The sequence below is a fragment of the Lissotriton vulgaris genome, chromosome 12 (assembly GCF_964263255.1).
Source record: "Lissotriton vulgaris chromosome 12, aLisVul1.2, whole genome shotgun sequence".
NCBI classification, from domain to species: domain Eukaryota; kingdom Metazoa; phylum Chordata; class Amphibia; order Caudata; family Salamandridae; genus Lissotriton; species Lissotriton vulgaris.
Window position 1 is genome coordinate 44,062,848 of NC_141700.1, and position 25,432 is coordinate 44,088,279.

Consider the following 25,432-nt stretch of genomic DNA (forward strand, 5'->3'; position numbering starts at 1 on the left):
ATTCATTGTATGTGAAGATTCCTCTGAGAGTGCAGAGGTGGAAATCAGTTGTAGTTCGGATTTTGATTCCGAAGAAGAGACTCAGGTTAAAAGAGGTAGGAAGGAAGATTTTACTTCTGAGGGTGAGAGTATTAAAGATCCTTTGGGTGATAACATGTTTGATCCACTTCTTATTAAGAACACTTTTTCACCGGAGTGGACTCCTTCGGATCATGTTGTGAAATATCTAGAATATTGGATGAGAAGAGAAATCCCTAAAGAGGTAAGGGTGTGACTTAGATCTGAATGTCCACGACCCTTGGTGGATAATAAAGTGTTGGTGACACCGGAACTTGATTAAAAAATGATAGCCTTTATTGCAAAAGGAGGACGTGATCCAAGAAAAGGTATAGATAGAGGGTTAAAATCCTGTCAGGATAGATTACTGGATGTTGTAGGCCCAGTATCAAAAATATTTGACATGGCAGAGGAAGCCTATGTAAATAAATGTGATATTGATGTACAGGAATTAAGAGAGTGGATTCAAAGGGTTGTTTGTCTGTTGGGCAACGTGAATACAGCCCTATCAATAGAAAGGAGGAAAAGTTTATTGTTTAAAATTGACCCAAAACTGGTAGACCTTGCAATTAAAGAAGAAGGCCCTTCGGCCAAAGGGCTTCTCTTTGGTGATGAATTTATAAAGGAATTATCTAGATATGTGGGTGTGTTTAGCATCCTTCAAAAGTCTCAGAGAGAGATTAAGAAAGTTTTCAATGAGTGTGTTTTTGGCTCGGCCGGGAGAACGAGGAGCCGGTTCCCTGGCCGAGGTCAAGGTATTACAAGAGGCTCATTTCAAGAGGTTATGGAAGAGGCTACCATGGTCAGCAATATTTCAGAGGAGGATTTTTTCCTCAAAGACAACGTGGTAGGGGAAGATTTAATAAAGGAGAAAGACGAGGCAGAGGTGCAAATGGTAAGTCAAGACCTTTCTGTTATCCACTTAAAATTGGGCGGCAGACTTGCCCAATTTTTAGAAGCATGGAGGACTAGAACAAAGGATCCTTGGGCGTTAGAAACTGTTCAGGGTTTCAGGATAGAGTTCATAGAGATGCCGGTGCAAGAAAGGATTCCAAATCCAATTATGTTTAGAAAAGAACAATTGGATTTAATAGATATAGAAGTGAGAGAGTTGATTCAGAAAGGTGCTGTTGTGAAGGAGAGAGAAATTGTAGAAGGATTTATAAGCAATATCTTTCTGGTGGAGAAGAAGGACAAAGGGGGTATGTGTCCTGTAATAAATTTGCGTCAACTAAACGATTGGGTGGTTTATCACCATTTCAAAATGGAGGGAATACATCTTTTAAAGGATGTATTGGTGAAGAAGGATTGGTTGACAAGACTAGATCTGAAGGATGCTTATTTAACAATTCCAATTTGCAAGGAACACCAGAGATTTTTGAGGTTTGCTTGGAGAGACCAGTTATGGAAATTTGTGTGTCTGCCATTCGGCCTGCCATCAGCACCGTGGTGATTCACAAAAGTTCTTCGACCTGTGGCAGCTTTTCTGAGGGAGAGAGGGGTCAGAATGATAATTTATCTAGACGATATTTTATTGATGGATCAGGACAGGGACACTCTTCTCTCTCAAACGGATTTGGCGATCAAGTTGATAGAGTCGTTAGGTTTTGTAATAAACAGGAAGAAATCTCAGAGTGTTCCAAGTCAACAAACTCAATTTTTGGGTTTTGTAGTAGATACAGAAGCGGCTTTGTTGAAACTTCCAAAGGAAAAAATGAAGAGGATTCGGAAAGAGTTAAGAAAGGTTTTGAAAATGGACAGTATCTCATTAAGAATGTTGGCTCACATTGTGGGTCTTTTGTCATCAACAATTCAGGCAATTTTTTCGGGTCCATTGCACTACAGGGCTCTTCAGAGATTGAAAGCTTGTCATTTAAGGAGTGGTTTGAAATATTCAGAAAGTGTTTGTCTTTCGCAGGAAGCGAGACAAGAGTTCGTTTGGTGGTTGAGGAATATGAAAGCTTGGAATGGGCGTGCAATTTTTGGAGAGAATGCGGATCTAATTGTGGAGTCGGATGCAAGTTTGGAAGGATGGGGTGCAAGATGCGGTACGTTAAGTTCTGGAGGTCTTTGGACGAGTCAGGAAAGGAATTTACATATAAATTGCTTAGAGTTGTTAGCAGGATCTTTCGCTTTAAAATGCTTTGGGGAACAGACTACAAGATGTTCTGTGATCTTGAGAATGGACAATGTTTCTGCAGTGCGATATGTGAACAGGAAGGGAGGTCCTCGTTCGAAAGGTCTGGCGGATATAGCAAAGATTGTTTGGGAGTATTGTTTGGAAAGGAATATTTTTGTTCAAGCAGAACGTATTCCAGGAAACTCGAATTCTGTGTCAGATTGGTATTCCAGGAACTTTTACGATTCAAGCGATTGGATGTTGGACAGAATAGTTTTTATGAAATTGAACCAATTTTGGGGTCCTTTTCAGGTAGACCTTTTTGCGAACAGGTTGAACAAACAGGTAGACAGGTTTTTCAGTTGGCATCCAGATCCGGAGGCGATGGGTGTGGATGCTTTTCTGCAGGATTGGAGAGGTCTGCGGCCATATGCATTTCCCCCCTTTTCAATGATAAGCAGAGTGACGGGAATGATCCGGAAGTGGAAGGAAACAGTGGTCTGGATAACCCCGTTTTGGACCTCACAGGCGTGGTACCCTATGTTATTGGAAATGAGTGTGGATTTACCAATTCTTCTTCCTGTGTTCAAAGGGATTTTGGGAGGTCCTTTAGGGGAGTTTCACAATTTAGTGGCCTCAGGTCATCTTCTTCTTCTGGCTTGGAAACTTTCAGGAGAGTCTGGAGTAAGCCAGGACTTTCATCAGAGGCATGGAAACTCATTGAGGAATCTTGGGCTCCTGGGACAAGGAGGGTTTATAAGTCAGCATGGAATAAATGGAATGGTTGGTGTGTGGAAAGGGGTTTGGATCCCGTTTCGGCTGATGTAGTCAATGTCTTGAATTATTTAACTGGTTTATTTAAAGGTGGTTTGACATATAGGTCTGTGAATTTACATAGGTCTACTATTTCTGCAGGGCATGAGTTGGTTAATGGTATTTCTATTGGTCAGGATGTTATGGTTAAGAGATTGTTGAGGAGTATTAGATTGTCTATTCCACCTGGTCCAAGATACTCTTCTTTGTGGGGTGTTTCTATAGTTTTACTTTTATTCGAGTCATGGGAGGACAATATGTTTTTGAGTTTGAGAGATTTGACTCTTAAGCTTACTATGTTGTTGTGTCTTCTTTCATTTAGAAGGGTTTCGGATGTTCGTGCTTTAGAAATCTCAAGCAGGTGTTATACCCCTGAGGGAATATGTTTTTATCTAAAACAAAGAACGAAGACTAATTCAAATTCAGTGTTTTATCCTTGTCTTTTGGAGAAAGAGAAGCTTTGTGTAGTGCGTTGTATAAAAGAGTATGAAAGTAGAACTAAACCCTTTAGACCTGTTGGGGTAGAGCAATTATTGATCTCTTTCAGATATCCGTTTAAGGCAGTTTTGGCGCCAACTTTGGCAAGGTGGGTAAAAATGCTAATGGAAAAATCAGGTATTGATACGATTAAATTTGGTGCGCATTCTGTTAGAGGTGCAGCTGCTTCTAAAGCTAGAATTTTGGAAGTTTACAAGATATTTTGAAAAGTGCAGATTGGTCAACAGATTCTGTTTCCAGGAAATTTTATTTTAAACCAATTGAGAGTGCAGCTCAATGTATTGTTGATATGCTTTGAACTTGCATAATGTTGGCCTCCCTGTCGTGCCATAAAATGTAGATTTTCCACAGCCTTGGTGGGCTGAAAATCTGGATTTTATTAAGGACACGGAGGCAAATATTATCCCTCCCTTAACCAGAGGCCCTAATATTTTTTTATATAGGTCAGGATTCAAGTTAAATGGACATTATGGATTTTGTTTCATGTCGACGTTTGTAAGAAGAAAGAAGACTTTGTGTTCTGTTCTCAAGTTTCAAAGACTTTGGTTATTGAAATAGTTTTTGTTATATTCTCTTTAAGCAGGCAATGTCAGAAGGAAGAGTACATGGAGTAAAGGAGTTTTGTTGTTATTGGAATGTTCTTAGGAGTTCTATATTCTTTATTCTAAGAACATGTTGTGTTTCCTCTTGCTGCTGAGTGGTGGCAATAAAGAATTTATTGCATAATATTTGCCTCCGTGTCCTTAATAAAATCCAGATTTTCAGCCCACCAAGGCTGTGGAAAATCTACATTTACTACACATTACCTAGAGAAAAAGCACACAGTGGATGACATCTATGGGACAGTGCTGGATAAACCTAATATCCCAAGCACAGTACGAGACACCAAAAGGAATCTGCTGCTCAGAGAACATAAATGGATATATAGGGTCCATAGCAACAAAAATGGCTTGAACAATGACATCCCGTGGAATTTACTAAATAGATTGTGAATATTAACATTCCTTTCCACACCGATACCTGGCACTGTTCTAGCCGGATGCCTAAATAAATCAACACAGCAGAGTGTCTGTATCATACATAGGTGTAGTACCCACCTAAAAAATTAGTGGTTCTCCAACGTTAAATGCATAAAGAAATGGCCCCCTTACCAAATACATATATGACTCCTCTAGATGGGAATACATTTTTCCCAGCATATGGGAGATAATAATTATGAAATGTATTATAAAGTATATTAAAGAGAAGAAAGTACCTTTGAGTGATGAATAAGAAACTATCATAAAATAACATTTAATTCTGCCAATGGATCAACATTTAAATGTTTAAAATCGGCATAGATAGGGAAATTTGGACCTACACTTCCCCCAATATAAATGTGAATCTTCAGCTTGCTGTAGAAATACATTGTACTGGTTACGTCCCTTACACCCAAGATTGTGGAAGGACAAGGACAGGAAAGACGCCGTGCGGTAGCATCATAGGCATGTTGGTCACATGACTGCAATGCAAGATCATGTGATGGGAAGGATTAGGAGAGCTGAAGCGAGCAACCAGCACCTTCATAGCGCATAGAGAGACTTGCAGAGGCAGCGGCCTCGGCTTGACAAAGTAAGGAGAGGTTGTGAAGGGGTAGACCTAATGGGGACTATAGACACCTAAAACATATGGGCCTCAGTGGTCCAGTGCCCTTGGATAAAATACCTGATTATTAAAAAAGATGAACTGACGAGCGGAAGGGCCGCTTGGCAAAGCTTATAATCATGTAAATTATTCTCCTATGTAGCTAGTGTTTTTCTTACAGGGAGCAGAAAGAACAATTGATGGACAGAATGCAGAACAATGTCATAAATTCACCCCAGTACAGAGATCTGGGCCTAAATCAATTGTTTTGTTTGCTCACCATGCCATTCCAGTTTAGACCCATGCAAATAAGTCTTGACCCTGCACCCAATGGGAACAGTCCAGCCCGAACTGCCAGGCCAGGTCTTCCCTGGACTGGAAACAAGCATCCTAGGACCGGTTTCGGGCTTTCAGCCCTCATCAGCCAGGATAGCTTGACTCTATTGGCATGGAGAGCACAGGACCCACGTCTGGGCATTATGGTAAAAGTTTCTTATAACAAACGTGTTCCGGGTTTCTCCAGTATTGGGGTGTCTTTCATAGATTCACATGCTTGAATATTCCCCGTCGTCGGAGTGGGAGTCCCACGGTAAATAAAATAGCAATAATATACTAAATATATATATATGAACATATATACTCATATAAAATCAGGGGAAAACCTGAAATATGTAAAAGAACAGGCATAAATTGCCTACCCAAAATTCTACATAGGAATGCATGAGGATGGAAAAGACCGGATGCAGCCTATCCCTGTCATTATGTTGGTCCAAACTGCAGCCAATCAGGCAACAGCAGCCCTCTAGAACCTTTTACTCAGAGCTCAACACCTCAGATTTTCTACCGCACGTCGTGTGTAAGGGAGTCTCCCTGAGCTCTGCTCAGTTTTCTCTTCTCTTCAGGTTTTTTCCTGTTTTCTACAATGTCTACTAGTAAGAAGTCTCTTTTCAGAGCCTGTTCATTCTGTGGAAAGCTAAGACTTTTTCATGAGGACCCACACAGTAAGTGTATTTACTGTCTTTACCCTGACCATGAGGTGGGAAGCTGTAAGTTCTGTAGAACTTTCTCCACAAAGACTTTAAAAGACAGAGAAGGCTGTTTACTCCTCTGGCTTCAGAGATTAAAGGATAAAGATAATGTACTTTCTGATGCTGAAAGTCTAATTTCCGGCCATTCTAAAGCAGCTTCTAAGCGTGGTAGTGTGCAGGAGGTGCCTTCTCCATTTTTGAAAAAGAAGAGGATGTCTCTCTCATTGACCCCTGCGGCGTCTTCACCACTTCCTACCACTTCTGGGCCCACGAGACCTGGCTCTCAGGCTCTGTCTGCTTCTGCTTCCAGTTTTTCTGTGAAGAAAAATGATTTTCCGTCGACGACGGTGTCTAGAGTTCTGTCGAAGAGAATGGCTATCTCTGGATCAAAGTCGATGACGACGGTCACGATGACGCTTGCTTCTGGGTCATCGACAGCCCCTTCGTCGACGTCGACGATGAGGGTAATTCTCAGTTCGAAGACTGTGTCATCAATTATCCCAATTTCGTCGTCGTCGACGAAGAAACCTGCGTCGGCGACAGTCCGATCGTCGTCGACGAAAGGCTTGAAGATGTTGATTTCGTCGACGCCATCGACGACGACTGCCCCAACTGTTTCGTCGACGAACAATTTAAAACTAAAGGCTCCGTCGACAACTATGTCAATGAAGGTTCAGTCGACGGCTCCACCGCTGACGATGACGTCCCCATCGACGATGTCCTCATCGACGACGGTTTCCACAAAGAAGACCACGAAATCCATTGCACCGTCGATGACTCTGAAAGCTCCATCGACGGATGGGGTGCCGTTGATGTCAAGGTCGCAAGATGTAGTCTCAATGATATCTTCTTCATGTGCCTCACTACCTTTGTTGCCGCGGTCTTCTAGCAAATCGGACCAGTTCACAACTTTTCCAGAAGGGGGAATGACTCTTCCACCCTCTCCTTTGTTTGCTACGGACTCGGATCAGGAGTCTGAAGGTCAGGCTCAAAGTCCTTCAGACTTAAATATAAAGTGCCAAGACTTCAGTAATGATGAGGAGGAGCAGTATGGCCAGCATGATGAAGTTCAGTCTCAAATGCCAGCTGCAATGTTGCCTTTGTCAATGATTTCAAGTCTCCAAAACATGTTGGATGACTATAATCGGCGTTGCCCGCCATCACCACAAGTATCTACTGTACATTCTGTTTTGACCCCCATTACGGAGCCGTCAACCGCTCCTTCGAAGCCTTCACCGCCTGTTACTATTCAGAAAAGCACATCAGTTCAGGTTCATGCAACGCTGTTTCCTGATGATGACGATGAGAATCCTCCAGAGCGTGAGGATGGAGAGGTTACAGATGTGGATGGTGATGATGATCAAATGGCGGAGTGGGATGACTATCGGGCGCAGACACCATCCCCATCTCAGGTGACGCCAGGGGATTCTCCTCCGGTGGATATTGCAAGCTTCCATCAATTGATGGACACGGCGGCTCAGCGTTTCAAGTTACCACGAGTCCAAAGAGAGGAAGATTACTTCCTGTATGACTTTAAAAACCAACCATTTAAACAGATTCACACTGTCCCAATTATTGATTTCATCTGGGCTGAAGGGGTAAAACCTATGAAGACTCCTAACTCTCTACCAGCACAGTTACCAAGGTTAGAGAAAAAATATAAGGCGCCGGTGGGATCTCTGGCATGCCTTACAGGCCAGCCTAAGCCTGATTATGTTGTTACACAGGCAGCTCAAAGAGGATCACGGAATCCAGCATCTACTATCACCGCTCCGCCAGACCGTGAGGGCCGGCGCCTTGATGCTATAGGTCGCAAGTTTTCCTCAATGTCTTCGACTACTGTGCGAGTGGCTAATGCTATGGCCAGTTTGGGTCGATATGACCGTCAAGTTTGGGCAGATATGTCCGCCTATGTGGCGTTACTTCCGGATGCTTCCAGGGCAGAAGCGCAGCAGCTTCTTCAGGAAGGTGAAAGAACATCCGAGGAATTGATTGATTGTGCAGTGGATGTGGTCTGGACTTGTTTTCGACAACTCGCTGGAGCGGCCGTCTTACGTCGACAAGGTTGGCTGCGCTTCAAGCAAAAATTCTTGATATGCCTTATGACGGAGAATCACTCTTTGGTGCGCACATTGACGAAGCGTTGCAATCCATAAAGAAAGACACAGACACTGCACGTGCCTTAGGTACCCTTCAATTTAAGAAACAGCCCTTTCGGGGTGCTCGAGGACGAGGCACTACCTCCAATTTTCGAGGTGGAAGCAATCAATATCGCTCCTATAACCAAGGCAACTAGCGTTTCTCCGGAAACCAACAACAGTCTTCTCGTCAGCAGCCTGCCAAAACCTATAGAGGAAAGTCCACTTACAGGGGAACTTCCAACAAGCGTCAATGACTTACCTTTAAATCTACAAATTGGAGGTCGAATCTCTCTGTTTGGTTCTCAATGGTCCTCCATTACCACGGACCGTTGGGTACTCGAAATTGTAGACAAGGGCCATGCATTGGAATTCGTCGAAGCACCTCCTCCGACACCACCTTCCGGACCGCCACCTCCGCACCTCCAAGAACTATTCCATCAGGTTCGCCTTCTGATTCAGAAGGGTGCGGTAGAGGTAGTGCCAAGGTCTCAGAGAGAAAAGGCATTCTATTCCCGATTTTTCCTAATCGTCAAGAAGAACGGAGAATAGAGACCCATATTGGACTTGAGAGCGCTCAATCAATATCTCAAAAATCAATCCTTCTGTATGCTAACGCTTACAGAAATCTTGCGTTTGCTCTCGGTCGGAGATTTCATGGCAACTATCGACCTCCGAGACGCCTACTTCCATGTCCCAATACTCCCAGGTCATCGGAAGTTCCTACGATTCAAGGTGGGGCACCTGCATTTCCAGTTCAAGGTCCTGCCATTTGGCCTCCGTTCCGCCCCTCGAGTCTTTACCAAGATATTGGCTCCGGTCATGGCTTTTCTTCGCCTCCAAGGTGTCCAGATATTCCCATATCTTGACGATTGCCTCCTGAAGTCGCAGTCCCGCTCACAACTGTTGCACCATACCTCCATTTGTCAGAGAGTATTTCGTTCCTTGCGTCTATCCATCAACCTGGAAAAATCCCAATTGCACCCGGCAACTTGCAAGGATTTCCTAGGGGTCACACTAGACACCACGCTGGCAAAGGCGTTCGTCTCCCTGGAACGTCAACAGAGGATTCTACGCTTAGCGTTTCTTCTACTGTCAAAACGGTGCATTTCAGTTCGACTGTTGAAGTCCTTTCTGGGGATGGCTTCTTCGTGCATCGCTCTCATCCCACATTGCAGACTACGAGCACGTTCTATTCAAGAGGAACTAGACGGACAGTGGCATCAGGTCACCGGTTCCTTCAACGATCTGATTTGTGTCACGACTCGCATGAGAGCAGCGCTCAAATGGTGGACACAGCCATTGCACCTTGCAGCAGGGATGTCATTCCTTTCAAACACCCCAGATCTGACACTAACCACGGACGCATCTCTGGAGGGGCGCACCTCCAAGACCTGTCCATAAAAGGAAATGGACTCTACATCAGAAAGCCTGGCACATCAACAAATTGGAGCTCATGGCTATTTTCCTAGCGCTGAAATCATTTCAACCCGTGCTGCAAGGAGAGTCTGTCCTCATACAAACAGACAACACAACCTGCATGCACTACATACCAAGCAGGGCGGAACGAAGTTTCCGGTGTTATCTTGCCTGGCACAGGCTATTTGGGACTGGTCCCTCAATCACCAAATCACAATCACTGCAGTTCATCTCCCGGGGTTGTCCACCTCCTGGCGGATTCCTTAAGCAGATCCCGATCATCAACCCACGAGTGGGAACTACACCAACCGACACTCGACATGATCTTTCGTCGCTGGGGTCGCCCAGCGCTGGATCTCTTTGCAACACCAGAGAACCGCAAATGCCCAGCTTACGCAAGTTGGCATACCCCACAAGGGGTCACAGGGCAATGCCCTTTTGACGAATTGGTCGAATCTGTTTGCTTACGCCTTTCCTCCAATCCCTCTGGTGCCGCGAGTGCTTTGGAAGATGCGGCGAGAACCCTGCCACATCCTTCCCATTGCTCCCAGGTGGCCACGGCAGGCGTGGTTCTCGGAGTTACTCCTTCTGTCTCAATGCGAGCCCATCCCTCTTCATCCTCGGGTGGATCTTCTCTCCATGGACAGGGGCCTCGTCAACCATCCGGATCCCTCTTCTCTGAGCTTATCAGCCTGGAACCTGAGCACTGTGAATTTGCACATCTAGCCATTCCTCAAGAATGTCGAGACATCCTTGCTCAGGCCAGGGCTCCTTCAACTATAAAGACTTACAAGTTGAAATGGAAACGTTTCTGCCATTGGTGTGCTGAGGGCGGTGTGCATCCCTTGCGTGCAACGCCCGCTCAGCTCCTCCCGTTCTTCTTTCAACTAGCTCAGTCAGGATTGTCTCATGGTACTTTAAGAGTTTTTCTGGCGGCAATTTCACGCTTCCGCCACAATGGCTCCGCCTCCCTATGTTCCTCCAGGATAATACGCCAATTTTTCAAGGGACTCTTTCGTAAATTTCCACCAGTTCGGCGTCCTACTCCTGCGTGGCGCCTCAACATTGTCTTAGCACAATTAATGAATGCACCATTTGAACCGATTCATAAGGCGGACCTCAAGTACATCACCTGGAAGGTTGCGCTTCTCCTTGCTTTGACGTCTTCGCGTCGAGTAAGTGGCATTCATGCATTTACGATCAAACCACCATTTCTTCAGTTTCAGCTGGATTGTGTGCTACTACGCACTAACCCTACTTTTCTTCCTAAAGTACCTTCAGATTTCCATATCAATGAGCCTGTTATTCTGAAGTCTTTCTTTGCCAACCCGCAGTCTCCTGTGGAACAACGCTTGCATTCCTTAGACATTAAGCGGTGCTTGAAGTTCTACATCAGCAGAACAGCCCAGTTCCGCAAATCGGATCAACTGTTCGTAGCCTATGACCGTTTCCAAAAGGCACGTCCAGTCACCAAACCTACAATAGCCCGCTGGGTGTCTTCGGCTATTGCCTTCTGCCATCAAAAAGCAGGCAAACCTTTGCAGTCTACAGTAAGTGCCCATTCCACCAGATCCATGGCGTCCTCTACTGCACTCTTTGCTGGTGTCCCGTTGCATTGTTTGCAGAGCAGCCACGTGGACCAGCAGGCACACGTTCACGAAACACTACTGTCTGGGTGCCATGAATGAAGGGGATACCGCAGTAGGACAAGCTGTGCTTCGTAATCTTTTTCAATAAGGTGAGCCTCTGTTCTACCCTCCTCCTATTAGTTTCCATATATTTTTTGACTGTTTGATATGTATATATATATATTTTACATGTGCTCTTTTTCACATAAATTTCTTTTACAGTCTTTGGTTATGCATTGTGTTTATGGAAACTTTGTCCTTTAGTACGGACTGCTAACTATTCTATATTCAAGAATGTGAATCTATGAAAGACACCCCAATACTGGAGAAGAACAATTGTTACTTACCTGTAAACAGGTGGTTCTCTAGTATTGGTGTCTTTCATAGATTCACCTGCGATCCTCCCTCCTCCCCTCAGAGGCTCTCTTCTCCTCATAGACTCTTTTGGGTCACTCTTGTGCTACAAAAATCTGAGGTGTTGAGCTCTGAGGAGAAGGTTCTAGAGGGCTGCTGTTGCCTGATTGGCTGCGGTTTGGTCCAACATAATGACAGGGATAGGCTGCATTCGGTCTTTTCCATCCCCGTGCATTCCTATGTAGAATTTTGGGTAGGCAATTTATGCCTGTTCTTTTACATATTTCAGGTTTTCCCCTGATTTTATATGAGTATATATGTTCATATATATATATTTAGTATATTATTGCTATTTTATTTACCGTGGGACTCCCACTCCGACGACGGGGAATATTCAAGCATGTGAATCTATGAAAGACACCAATACTGGAGAACCACCTGTTTACAGGTGAGTAACAATTGTTCATCCCACCCTATTATCGGCTATTTTTTCACTGGTCATGGGTGGGAGATGTATGTGGGTCTCTCTCCATATTTATAAATGAACTAATTAAAACAATGATAAAAAAGCGAAAAACAGAACAGTCACACACGGGTTAACAGAATAACCTACGGCATGCTTCCTTGGTGATGTGATAACCAGACCCAGAGTGGGGAGCAGGATTGGAAACAATGAATGAGTGGCATGATTGTGATAAGATTGAACATATGCACGGAAGTCTGCTGTACCACACAGAGAGGCAGTCTTCTCAGTATGAAATAATGGCTATTAATGTTATATTCCCATTTACAGGTATAACGGCAGTGTGTTTAGCAGCCCAAAACCAGACTGGGTCCATCATCAACCCACTAAAGTAAGGTAGGAGAGAAGGGGAATATAGGGGATCTTTGGTCCTGATGAAAGCTGTTAAGACCTGTATATGGGCTACATCTAATCGGCTGAAACATGTTGACAAGCATGCCGACAGGAGGGGTGTGGGGTTACTAATAATCCCGACACCACCATCCTACATTTATTTTAATGCTGACCAGGAAGTCCAGGAATAAATGTGAAGGCGGACATTCCTGAGACAATTTTAGACTCTATTTTCTGCACTAATTATTTTTTTTTGTTTCTATTGTCTTCCCCTCCCTTTTGCTCCACCCCAGGCGTTGGTCAGCATGGGGGTGTTGTCAGCAAGTCCTATGATGAAGCATACCAAAACTTGTGGGTGAGGGCCGTTTAACCCCTTAGATGCTGGTGACGGAACCATTCCGTCATCAGTCACGGTTCAGCTGGGCTGATGACGGAATGGTTCCGTCACGACCGCACCCTGTTCTGGAATGTCCAGCCCCAGGAAAGAATCTGCGCTGCACGGAAGCGGCTAAAAAAAACAAAGCATATGCCACCTAGTACATTAGCTTATTTCTTTAGACTCCTACTTCTCTTTTGTGTGTGTGGATATTTGTTGGGAAGGTCGGTGTAGGAGTTTAACCTCTTCCCCCTCAGTTGTCTGTGATTTATTTATACCTTTTGAAGCAGCTCCGACAGCATCTCAATTTACAATGTCAGTATTTAGTGTTGGCTTGCAGAGTGCCTTTGTGCTAGAGGGAACCGCGTTTTTATAAGCTTTTTTTTCTCTAGCTATATATCCATGCCACTTTGCCTTGAGTCTGGAAGCAGTTTGTTTACATATTTAAATGTCTTCTTTGAATTAGGTGGGTATAAGTATCTGGGCCCATGAGAGAAAATATGTCAAAGTATGTTATATTTAAAACAATTTGTATTACTTATTAGTGTGTTATATCTATCCTGAGAGGCAGAACAGCGGTCAAGAGCTCACAATGATAACATTTAAGTAGGATGTAGGTTTATGAGACTGCCATTTTGGTTAGCATGAAATCTTATAGGGCCAGGTGGCCAAAGGCCAAACGAAACAATGTCTTTACTGGTAATCTAAAAATGCTCTTCCAGCTCCCTATGACATAGATGTAGCTTTTTTTTACAATTTCTCGTCTGGAATATTGACCAATCCCATGCCTGACTTTACCTTCTTGAATTTTAGAGGTATTTAGGAGAAAGTAGCAGCCACTTGAGGTGAAGCTAACTGTTGGTTCTTAAGGGGGGTTAACAGGTAAAGTTTCAGGTGGAAAAAGCCATGCATGTTGAAACTACTCCTTGAAATTATCAAGCGTGCACTGATGAAGTGACATTACTACAATGAAATCAGGGGAACTTAGAAGGCTTTTAACAGATTCGTTCTCGGATATTAACAGTTTCCATAATTTCATCTTCAGAAAATTTGAGTGGTCTTGAGTGGTCTTGGGGGTCAATGGGATCATGTTGTCCCTTACCTGATGGCTTGTTTCATGTGAATTTTACCAGTGTTTTTACACAGGATTTTTCTCCTCTGAATCTAGACCTAGACCACTAACTCATTTCACACCACACCACAAAAGTCACTCGGAAGAGACAACATACAATTTTTAAGGTCTTGAGGAGAGTTTGAAAGCAGACATCAAGACATCGCAGAGGTCTTAACTTAAGTCAAACTTTGTTCCCCTATACAAATAGCTATATTTAAAATGCTACACCTGCCACATTCTCCAGGTTACAGAGTTAAACAATTATTCGTAACAAACCTCTTTTCGTTTTTCATGTCTTGCTCTGCGCTATCACCGGGGGCAGAACAATACACTCTTGAAGGTGGTTTCATTCGCATCGTATTATCAGTATGTTGATTGAGCTCCCTAAAGACGTGCAGAAAACAATAATTATTTTAATAATACCAAGAGTACACTACACATGAAATCCCTGTGATGGTTGTAGAGGTCATGGTTGAAGTAAGCTAGCAGTCTATTATCGCTGGGATTAGTCAATAGCAAACAAGGGGACTCCGGCTGATCACTAGAAGAGCCCAGTCAGCAGAAGAAGACCACTCCTTGGCTACCTCTAAAGAAATTGCCATGGACAACTGCTTTGCAAAACCATCACTGTCTTTTGATCAACCATATCTCACGGAGTACCAGATCAGCAGATGGACAGGCTGACAACTATTTGGCACACGTGGTCAAAAATTAAATCATGATTTCAAATAATGTAACCTTTGTGCCTGTATCTGTCCTCTTTGTAGGGATATATCAAACTTAGATATAAACAGACAACAACAGACACACAGTGAAGTACACAAAACAGAACACAAATACAGACATTCTAACAGTGATAGATTCAGAGTCACAGGTGCACACAGACATGATCAGATGCCCACACTGAGATGCAGTGGGCACATATTTATAACCCCTGTCGTCATGGAGCATGCTGGTGTATCAATGGACTTTGCTGGACAAGGCAGGAGGCACTTTGTATTAAAGCTCCCAATGGAAGACCATTCATGTCTGAATTTCTGTTGTATGTGGAATAATTATAAATAAGACAGGGAGACTAACACATCATCTTTACATACCTGTTTTCATTTTTGCTGCCATAGTCTTTGAATTCTGTAGAAATTGAATGTTCTTCCTTGGTGCACATTCTCTCTTGCATCTGACTCATGGTCTGTGGGCTGCTTTGCCTAATAAATCCAAATTTACAGATATCATTGGAAGCTCTATCTCCTCTCCGCAGGAGTTTCATTTGATACAACAGTGCACACTAGCGGAGGATATAAATTGCCCCAAGCCCGTTGTTTCTAAATTAATAACTTTAAAATGACTATTGTTGATTATTACTTTGCTCTGTCTGTATTAGTTAAGCAATATATCATGCTGGTGAGGGATATATTGGTTGTTAAATCCCCACAGGCCAAATTATGGGCCTGTGTCACAGGACAGGGCTTAAACCGTGGGGGAGGGCCTGTAACAACCAGTATAGCCCAAAGACGATGGGCTGTAATTCTGTTAGAACAAGCCACTCACTCAGGGTTGATTATTCTAAAATAAATCGGAAAAAACAAGCATTGGTATGTTCGAGAAGGTCTATACCAGCCAATGCAGGCCCTGAGCCTTTGATTTGCCTTGAGTGGAGCTCCAAACATTACAATGTTCTAATATTTATATAAAGCAGATATGGTAGGAAGCAAATTACTGCTGAACCTCAATGGGGGCTGGAGGAAGAATCAAATTGTGTTTTGTATTTTTGCAGTTTACACTGTCTATTGATATTACGCCTATGTATAACTTAAGCAAAAAGGAGTCTGTTTCACAAAACATTCTCTGAGAGGTGGTGTGTCATAACCCGGAATCTCCAGGATTAAGCTCCATTTAAAGAATCAATATTTCTGAATTAGGTACAGGGATATTAAGTAGATTACCATGAGTCAAATCTTCCGGTTGAAAGTAGTGGACCTCCTTCTATGTAAGCTCGAGTTGTTGGTCAATGCCATTGGGTTTTATTTTGGAAATAAAGTTACTCCTCCTTTTGAGATCAGGTACACAACAGTTTGCTACCCTTGTGATTTGGAGCAAAGACAGAGTATGGAAAAGTTTTCATGTGAATTTGTCAAATGACCCTTTTGCCATTTTAAAGTGCTTCAGGGTGTGACTGACCAACTAAGTTTGGTTACTTAACAATGTAAGACTAGTCCTTTCATGTTACATTAGGAATTGTGACATCTGATCACAGAGCACATGGTCTTTAAAAACAGGTGTTTATTGCTATTGTTTCTGCAGAGGCTAATTCAGGTGAATAAGCCTCTGCAGATTGTCTAAACTAGAGATGACCGGCATTGGACCAGGATGACCAGCTACATGCAAAATTGTCAGGATAATCATACCAGGTAAATAATTCCCATTTGTATCTATAACTTTACCTTTTAGCAGAACATTAAAATATTAGAAACTCATCTGAATACAATGAAGTGGCTAAGGGATTATAATGGCTGGTATAAGCCTTCTACTCCAAAATGCCAATGTTTGTCTTTCTGTTTCTAGCTTTTCAATTTAGAACATTCTATCCTCAGTGGGTGGAATGTTCTAATAGACTTATGTCAACTAAGAATGAGCAACCCAATATACCCTTGAGGGCTTGGGCGGTAGGTATGAAAGGGTAATTGTGCCGTCAAGGGTTTTGTTGAACTGTAGAGTATTCAAAATTATATATTATTTTGTGGTCCTAAGCATTTGACACCACTGATGCACAATTTGTGTCAGACAAAGTTTTTAAACAAATAGAGCTAATACCAAACGGTAATAAAAAGAGAGAGCAATTCATTGCTGCTGCCTGTTGAACTGCGAGATCGCCTTCGACCTTTGTTTAACCAGGACCGTCGTTTTAAGTGAATTTCATTTAAAAGTGATCGAGGGCCTGCAAATCGCTTAAATACACAGAAAACTGAAGTATAGACTGTCTGTGCGTTTTCATCAGCAGCGCCACTTCCAAAGTCACACAGGGAGATATAAAATCAGTTGATTCCTGTCTTTACAGGGTATTCATGATTTGATTTGTCTGTCCTGAGGATGGTCTCCATAACGCAAGTCTAGAGACCGAAACGTCGACTGCGCTTATTCCACTGCTTTTAATGATATAACTTGTAAATAGGTGGATAAGCTACAACAATTGCTGCAAATAGGCTGTTTTATTGATATTTTTTCCTATTGTAGCTTTTGCAACAAATGGTATAACCATGTATATTTTATTTTTGTTTTGTGAATAATTAAAACAAACAGAACTTTTCCATACATCCTGCTATTGCTCTCTCTTTTTATTACCGTTTGGTATTAGCTCTATTTGTTTAAAAACTTTGTCTGACACAAATTGTGCATCAGTGGTGTCAAATGCTTAGGACCACAAAATAATATATAATTTTGAATACTCTACAGTTCAACAAAACCCTTGACGGCACAATTACCCTTTCATACCTAATAGACTTATAGCCCTTCTGCCTCAGGTTATTCTGGTTAGTAAAGGCCCTGGCCTGTGGCTCAGGCCCATAACTTGGGCTCAGGGCCTTTAACAACTGGTATAGCCTTCGGCACCGGGCTATAAAACTATATTGCATGTGGTCATCCCAAATAAGTGGCACGGACCCAGCCCTTGCGTGATAATATTGGATAGTCCTGCTCAAAACATTGGCCTAGAACCCACATGGACAATGCCTCAAATGCCAGTGTTTTGTAGGTTATGATACCAATTTACATTTTATTTGTGTCATTTATAGAGCGCAAAACATGACCAAAACTAGTATCCTGCAGCTGGTACATAAATATAGGTACAGAGCTACCAACCATATAAATTTCCCCAAGCATGGCAGAACTTATTTGAGTAACAGCTAGGTCTTCAAGGCATTCCTAAAATGCAGAAGTTCCTTTGTGAATCTGAGGGATTTCAGAATCTTATGGCAGAGTTGGGTCGCTTTAACTGAAAAGGCCTGACCACCTTGTCTCACCTTCGGGAATTTACTGACAGACCAAATTTGCTGTGCTAGAGCGCAAATGTTGTCCTGGGCTGTAGCCTGTTCAGTTTTGGTCTCAAAGGCACTGGACTAGAGCTTTGTAGTGCCTTGAACACAACGCACAATGCCTTAAACAGAATCTTCAGCTTCAAGGGCAGCCAGTGCAATTCTTTCGAAGCAATAGCTGCAGATGATCTGCAGGTTTTATTTATGGCACGTTTGGCTGCTGCCACCTGGACTCTCTTCAGTCTATTAAACAGATATTCAGGGGCCCAAGTAGGATGGTATTGCAATAGTCTAGATAAAATAATACGTCTGGAAAAATACTGTGAATGAGCTTTTCAGACCACTTGGAAATGACGACAGTATCTGAGTGACACTAAAAGCTAATTTACTTTACTCTCAAGAGTAACACTCAATATCCACCCATATCACCCACTTCTTTCAAGATTTCTTTCCGATTGCCCCCAAGCCTCTGCTTTTGGCAGGTTAGCTTGTAGTCTGTATTTCACCCAAAGTGACCATTCACTGAACTCTATGCCTCCATTGAGTAGTCCACCTGGTCAAAAATACCTGCTCCCATTTATTTCGTAGGAATCTTTGTATTCTCGAGATGCAGGAAGTTCCGTTTTTGAGGATGGTCTTTCCCACGTCTGATTGAACTGATGCCATTCCCTGAAGACGGGAGAAAGCAAGGAAATGCAATCAATGCGTCCATGAAACTGAGCTATATCAAACGAACGAACTTCTTAAGGCCCAAAAGCACATGGGAACTGGCTTTAGATCAGGTTAGAAGCAAGTAGCTAATATCAATGAATGTTAAATAAATACTTCTGCAAGATCATGTTCGGGTTAAAACGACCACACTTCAAAATACTTGGATCAAAAGAGTGTCTGTCTGGGCAATTTTCATCCAACTTCACTGTCACTTACGATGGTTTTAGAACAACTTATCTGCAGTCATATAAATGGCACTAACATATATTTCCCTTTACCCGCTAACGCGTCTGTATAGCCATATTGCTTACAAACGTATAAATCAATCAGTTTCACTGTTTGAAAATTGGTGAGCAAAGTTATTTAATTTACTTGAATTTTGGATACTCCTCCCCAGGGCCGGACTCGGACACAAAACCGGCCCTGCCAGAGTGCTCGCCGCTCCACACTTCCCCCGCTGTCACCAAGGTCTTTGCCAGGGCCTGTTTTCGGCTGATTTTGTTACAGGGCTGATTTTGCAGCTAAGCTGAATAAACAGCCGTGTAACAAAAACGGCCCCCAGGGTTCCAAAACCGGCCCCCCACCCGTTCGGCGCACCGGGGGATTGCCCGTGCCCGCTACGGCCAGTACGGCCCTGCTCCTCCTCAAAACGTTGGCCTGGGAAACGCATGAAAAATGTCTCTAATCCCAAATGCCAGTGTTTTGTAGGTTACGATACCTAGTTAGTTAAACAAATAAGTCTGGAAACACACTGTGAATAGTCTTTGCAAACCACTTGGAAATAAAGAAAGTATCCGAGTGCTACTAAAAGCTCATTTACTTTACTCTCAAGAGTAAAACTCACTATCCACTCATACAACCCACTTCTTAAGGTATTCAGGACATCTTTCTGATTGCCCCCAAGGCTCTGCTTTTGGCAGGTTAGCATGTTGTCTGTGCGTCCCCTAACTTGATCATTCACTGGACTCTCTGCCTCCACTGAGTAGTCCACCTGGTCAAAAATACCTGCTCCCATTTATATTGTGGGAATTGTTGTCTTCCCGAGATGCAGGAAGTTCCGCTTTTGAGGATGGTCTTTCCCACATCTGATTGGTCTGATGCCATTCCCTGAAGATGGGAGAAAACAAGGAAATGCAATCAAATTTCTAAATAAATTACCCTAATCTAAAATATCTGAAATTTGGGTATAATCACGCATACACAAAAACAATAATGTTATATGAACTATACATCTTTTCTGGAAGACAAAAACATGTAGCATGTAGTCTGTACTTCACCTAAACTGATCATTCACTGAACTCTCTACCTTCATTGACTAGTCCACCTGGTCAAAAGTACCTGCTCCCATTTATATTGTAGGAATCTTTATCTTCTCGAGATGCAGGAAGTTCTGCTTTTGAGGATGGTTTTTCCCACATCTGATTGGTCTGATGCCATTCCCTGAAAAAGGGAGAAAACAAGAAATTGCAATCAACGTTTCCAGGAAACTGAGCTATACCAAATCAAAACACTTCATAAGGCTCAAAAGCTGAAAAGCACACAGGCATTGGCTTTAGATGAGGTTAGAAGCAAATAGTTATGATCAATTACTGTTGAATAAATACTTCTGTAAGATCATGTTATGGTTGAAATTACCACACTTCAAAAGACTTGGATCAAAAGAGTGTCTGTCTAGGCAATTTTCTTCCAACTTTCCTGTCACTTACAATGGCTTTAGAATGACATCTGCAGTCATATAAATGGCACTAACATATATTTCCTTTTACCCGCTTCGCTTCTGTATAGCCAAATTGCTTGCAAACGTATAAATCAACCACTTTCACTGTTTGAAAATGGGTGAGCAAACTTATTTTATTTACTTCAATTTTGGAGACTCCTTCCCAAAACGATGGCCTGGGAACTGCATGCATAGTCAATGCCTCACATTCCAAATGGCTGTATTTTGTAGGTTACGATGCATAGTTAGAGCAAAAAATACATCTGGAAAAATACAGTGAAACAGCTTTTCAGACTACTTGGAAATGAAGAAGGTGTCTGAGTGACACTAAAAGCTAATATACGTTACTTTCAATAGTAGCACTCAATATTGACCCGTATCACCCAATTCTTAAGGAATTCAATACATCTTTCCGATTGCCCCCAAGGATTTCCTTTTGGCAGTTTAGCATGTAGTCTGTACTTCACCTAAATTGATAATTTACTGAACTCTTTGCCTCGATTGAATAGTCCACCTGGTCAAAAATACCTGCTCTCATTTATTTTGTAGGAATCTTTGTATTCTCGAGATGCAGGAAGGTCCGTTTTTGAGGATGGTCTTTCCCACATCTGATTGGTCGGATGCCATTCCCTGAAGATGGGAGAAAGCAAGGAAATGCAATCAATGTGTCCAGGAAACTGAGCTATACCAAATCAAAGAACTTCATTAGGTTCAGAAGTTGAAAAGCACACCGGCATTGGCTTTAGATGAGGTTAGAAGCAATTAATTATGATAAATTAATGTTAAATAAATCCTTCTGCAAGATCATGTTATGGCTAAAATTGCCACACTTCAAAAGACTTGGGTCAAAAGAGTGTCTGACTGACAAGGCAATTTTCATCCAACTTCCCTGTCACTTACAATGGGTTTAGAACAACATATCGGCAGCCATATAAATGGCAGTAACATATATTTCCCTTTACCCGCTACGCTTTTGTATAGCCAAATTGCATGCAAACTTATAAATCAATCAGTTTCACTGTTTGAAAAAGGGTCAGCAAAGTTATTTTATTTACTTTCTGCAAAAGTGGGTACAAAAACTAACTAGAAATCACTTTAGGAAGTAGAACCAACAAAAACGAATTGTTAGAAGAACTATTTTTCCAAGGAAAAACCTTCCAGGAAACTTTTTTTGTTGCTGGAAACCTTCCTCAAGGTATAAGGTTCACATACTTAACTCGAACAAAATGTATCAGCATTGGATATACTATGCAGAAAACAATTACGTCTGATTAGGAGTAGCCATGTAAAAACAATAGGAATTTCCACTCTAAAACCTGCAGAAATACCGCCTCCGGATTTGCTGCTCATAATGCTTGTGACCCAAACGAAATCGGATAAGCCTAAGTCACTTCATTATAATATCTCTCCTGACAAATGGGTGACACACTTCTCTAACCTTTATGCCCCAGGGGATTTAAATGATTTTGAGAGTAGCGATAATCCTGATGTTTTTACAACTTTGGATCCCACTGCCGCTGTCATCTCTAGCCTTGATGACACAAGCAGAGCAATCGACTCCCGAAAACCTGCTAAAGCTCCTGGCCCGGACAAACTTCCTGGAGATTTGTATGAGTCAGAGCCCTTGATCTGGTCTGCATATCTAAACGTATTGTCAAATGCAACAGCAGCGGGGGGCAAGGTGTCGGACTCTTGGCTTGGGGTAGAAATTGTAACAATTCACAAAAAGGGAGATGCAAGTGAACCAGGAAGCTATAGACCAATTAGCCTTATTGATAATGCCCAAAAAATCTTCAATAAGCAAATTCTAGAAAAACTCCTTTATTGGGTGAATACTAATGAAATTATGTCTCCCATTCAGGCTGGTTTTAGAGTGAAGATTAGCACAATTGACCAGATTTTTGTTTGCCATTTTATACTAGAAATATGTTTCATTACAAAATGAAAAACTTTATGTGGCTTTTATCGACCTTAGAGCAGCGTTTGATCTTATTCCACGCCCAAATTTATGGAAAGTCTTGACGAAAATGGAGGTCCCAGGTAATATTGTATACTTAATCAATAAATTGCATGTAAATAATTATGCCCAGTTCGCTGGAGTTCAAATGCAGAATTAACGGATCGTATCGCCATTGAGAGAGGAGTTCGCCAGGGCTGTGTCTTGGCACCCACTTTGTTTTGCTTGTATATTAATGATGTCATAGAAGCCCTAGAGCAATGCAGAAATGATTCCTCGGTCTTGAATGCTAGGAAGATACCAATTCTTCTTTTCGCCAACGACTCCCTTCTTATTTCTAAAACACCCATGTGACTCCAAATTTTAATTGATAAATTTTTATGTTTTTGTAACTCTAGGAGCCTAGAGCTAAATGTGAGGGGCGTGGCCGAATCAGCGACTGCAATGGCCGCTCAGAGATGAAGCTCAGTGGAAACTGATCCAAAGCGGTGCTCAACCTCAATCAATCCCCTCCAAATGCGGCGTTCCTGAAGTCGGAACACTTGGAGCAGCTAAGCAGCGGATTGCCGCCCTTCCAAGCCACTGCTGAGCTGCGAAATGTGCCATTGAATTTCCCAGCAGTCGAGTGCTAGGATGGCGCCTGGGGTGTGATGAGCTCGCACCCAGCTGCAGAGGAGACGGAGCCACGATATCGAGTGTGGACACTCCTGAGACAAAAAGACATGGTGGGCAATGCACTGCGTTGTAAGGGTGTAAGTTTTTTTGTAAGATATTTACAATGAATCTTTTGTTTTTAAAGGTGCTCCAACTGGTGGCGTAACCGTCCGTCTACGCCAGAATATGAACTTTAAATGTGTGTGAACACGGTCAGTGCGCACATCCCAGTTTTTGGGCACTCCCTCTGGTTCAAGAAAATAGACTCCGTTGAATTTCCGAAATTTATTTAATTTGAGTTGGTCTTTTCATAAGTCTTTCATTAATGGATTACTTTCATCCAGTTTATGTGATTTTACACAAAATCATCGTCGCTCCAATGCATTTCGGGTCGATTACCCTTTCTCGAGGAGCTGTGTACAAAGGGCTGTAATGCGATGCGAGCGGGATTCTGCAAGGGGACTGTCGAGGTCTCCAGGTGGGTGAACTGCAACGCGAAGTCGCCGGGTTGGTGTGTGGGGGACACTCCTGAGACGCCCCGGCACAACACCTGGCAAATCCTCAACTTTTATGACCCAGCATATGGCCTTGGTGCGCTGTGATGCAGAGGAGATGGCCAGCGGGAGGGAGGCTCGCGTATCGGTCCGGAGGTCCCTCCCTTGCTGATATCAAATTGGGGACTGGAGCGGCGCTATGAGACCCGGAGAGCGACAACGCTGGAGCACTGCCAGCAGTTAATTGCAGGGGCTGCCCGTGACGCAGAACCCACGTCTGCTTGCAGCAATAATAGGCAGCGGCAATGATGTTCATGATAAAAGAGAATATCCAGCACAAACTTGAAGGCCTCGCCCTCACAACTAGGCTCCTAGAGGAATGGTGAGTAAGCACATTTTAAGTGCAAGACAGGGCGAAGGCCCGAAGCTCGCATCAGTGTTACAGTGGATGAGGGATCAGCAGCATAAGATGTAGGCAAGAGGAATGATATATCTTATGCAACTCAGAGTTGATGCTAATTGAAAGGCGAAAATATTTGACAATCCTGAGGAGGTCCAGTTTTTCTGCCAACAACAGACAGGATTCGGTGACACGAATGGTGGCTCTTCCCCTGGAGGACCTTCACAGGAAGCTCTATCAGGCATGAGTGCGGACCTGTTCAAAGCCAGCTAAATATACTCAGCTAGCGGAATACGTACTGAACACAGAGAACTGATATTGGACATTGCCAAACCTCATAGACATGTGTTGAGATCTCAGGAAGCGGTGAGCAAGCTTGAATTAACAGATGGGTTTTTGGAAGTGGGACCAATATTTCAATATGGCGCTAGGGCATGGGTGACCCACGTTTTGTTACCACCACCCCAATGGGAGCACAATGTTACCGCATTGGGCAAGTTAGCCACGTTGGTGTTACAGGAATCAACAGTTTGTTCTGGGAGATATAGGGTTAGAACCTGGCAGACAGCCACCAGGTGGGGGTTGAGGAGGGGGGAAGGGTATAGAATTGTTTGAAATGTTACAAGATGCAGTTTTACTATTTCACTTGTCAGTCATGCTTATTACTCACATATCGCAGGAACAGCACAGAACACTAGCGAATCCACAATGGTACATAAGGTCGAAATATGTCGTAGGATAAACATCACCCTACTGACCTGGAATGTTCGAGGTCTAAACAATCAGAAGAAATGTAGATTAGTACTCCAATATGTTCGTCAGCATAATGCCGACATAGTTTACCTACAAGAAACACATTTATCGCTTACTCCCCTGCCCAAATTCGCATCTGCTTGGGCCCCAACAGATACTTTTCAAGCTACAGCTCATATGCATATGCTCGAGGGGTAGCAATATTGGTTAACCGGCGATTGCCATTTATACATACTGACACAAATGCAGACCCGAGAGGTTGTTTCCTATTGGTGACAGGGACTCTGGCAGGACACAAAGTCTTACTAGCTAATGTATCCCCAAACTTTTTATGAACAGCTCCAGGTGCAGTGAGACAACCTAGCTGCAAATCACATTCTACTGGGAGGGGACTTGAACATCCTGTTGGAGCCTAATTTAGACAGCACAGCGAAGGACCCTCATGGTTCTATTGGAGATGTGTAAGAATTGGGAGCTAGAGGAAGTGTGGCAACATCTTAACCCCCTAAGCACCAAATGCACACACTATGTTTAGAAAAAACCCTCACTTGACCCAGCATGTCTTAAAAACTACAGACTTTTTGAGAAAAAAAAAAACTACAGACTTATCTCTCTCCTTCCATACCCAGTGAAGATCATAGAGCGTTTGGTAAGCAAAGCGCTCTCCCAGTTCCTGGAGGCTAATGATAAACTGG

The 25,432-nt window shown here is 42.9% G+C and overlaps 1 protein-coding gene across 1 annotated transcript in view; it reads right to left on the reverse strand.

The window, feature by feature from the left end:
- Window positions 1–25,432, reverse strand: part of IQCN (IQ motif containing N) — a 133,188-nt gene that overhangs the window by 7,920 nt on the left and 99,836 nt on the right. Inside the window, exons 13-17 of the mRNA XM_086946331.1 lie at window positions 21,008–21,109; window positions 20,101–20,202; window positions 19,768–19,869; window positions 15,121–15,228; window positions 14,300–14,407 (exon numbers count right to left, since the gene is read on the reverse strand). Of these exons, the coding sequence (XP_086802457.1) occupies window positions 14,300–14,407; window positions 15,121–15,228; window positions 19,768–19,869; window positions 20,101–20,202; window positions 21,008–21,109 (522 nt within the window). The remainder of the gene's footprint in view (window positions 1–14,299; window positions 14,408–15,120; window positions 15,229–19,767; window positions 19,870–20,100; window positions 20,203–21,007; window positions 21,110–25,432) is intronic.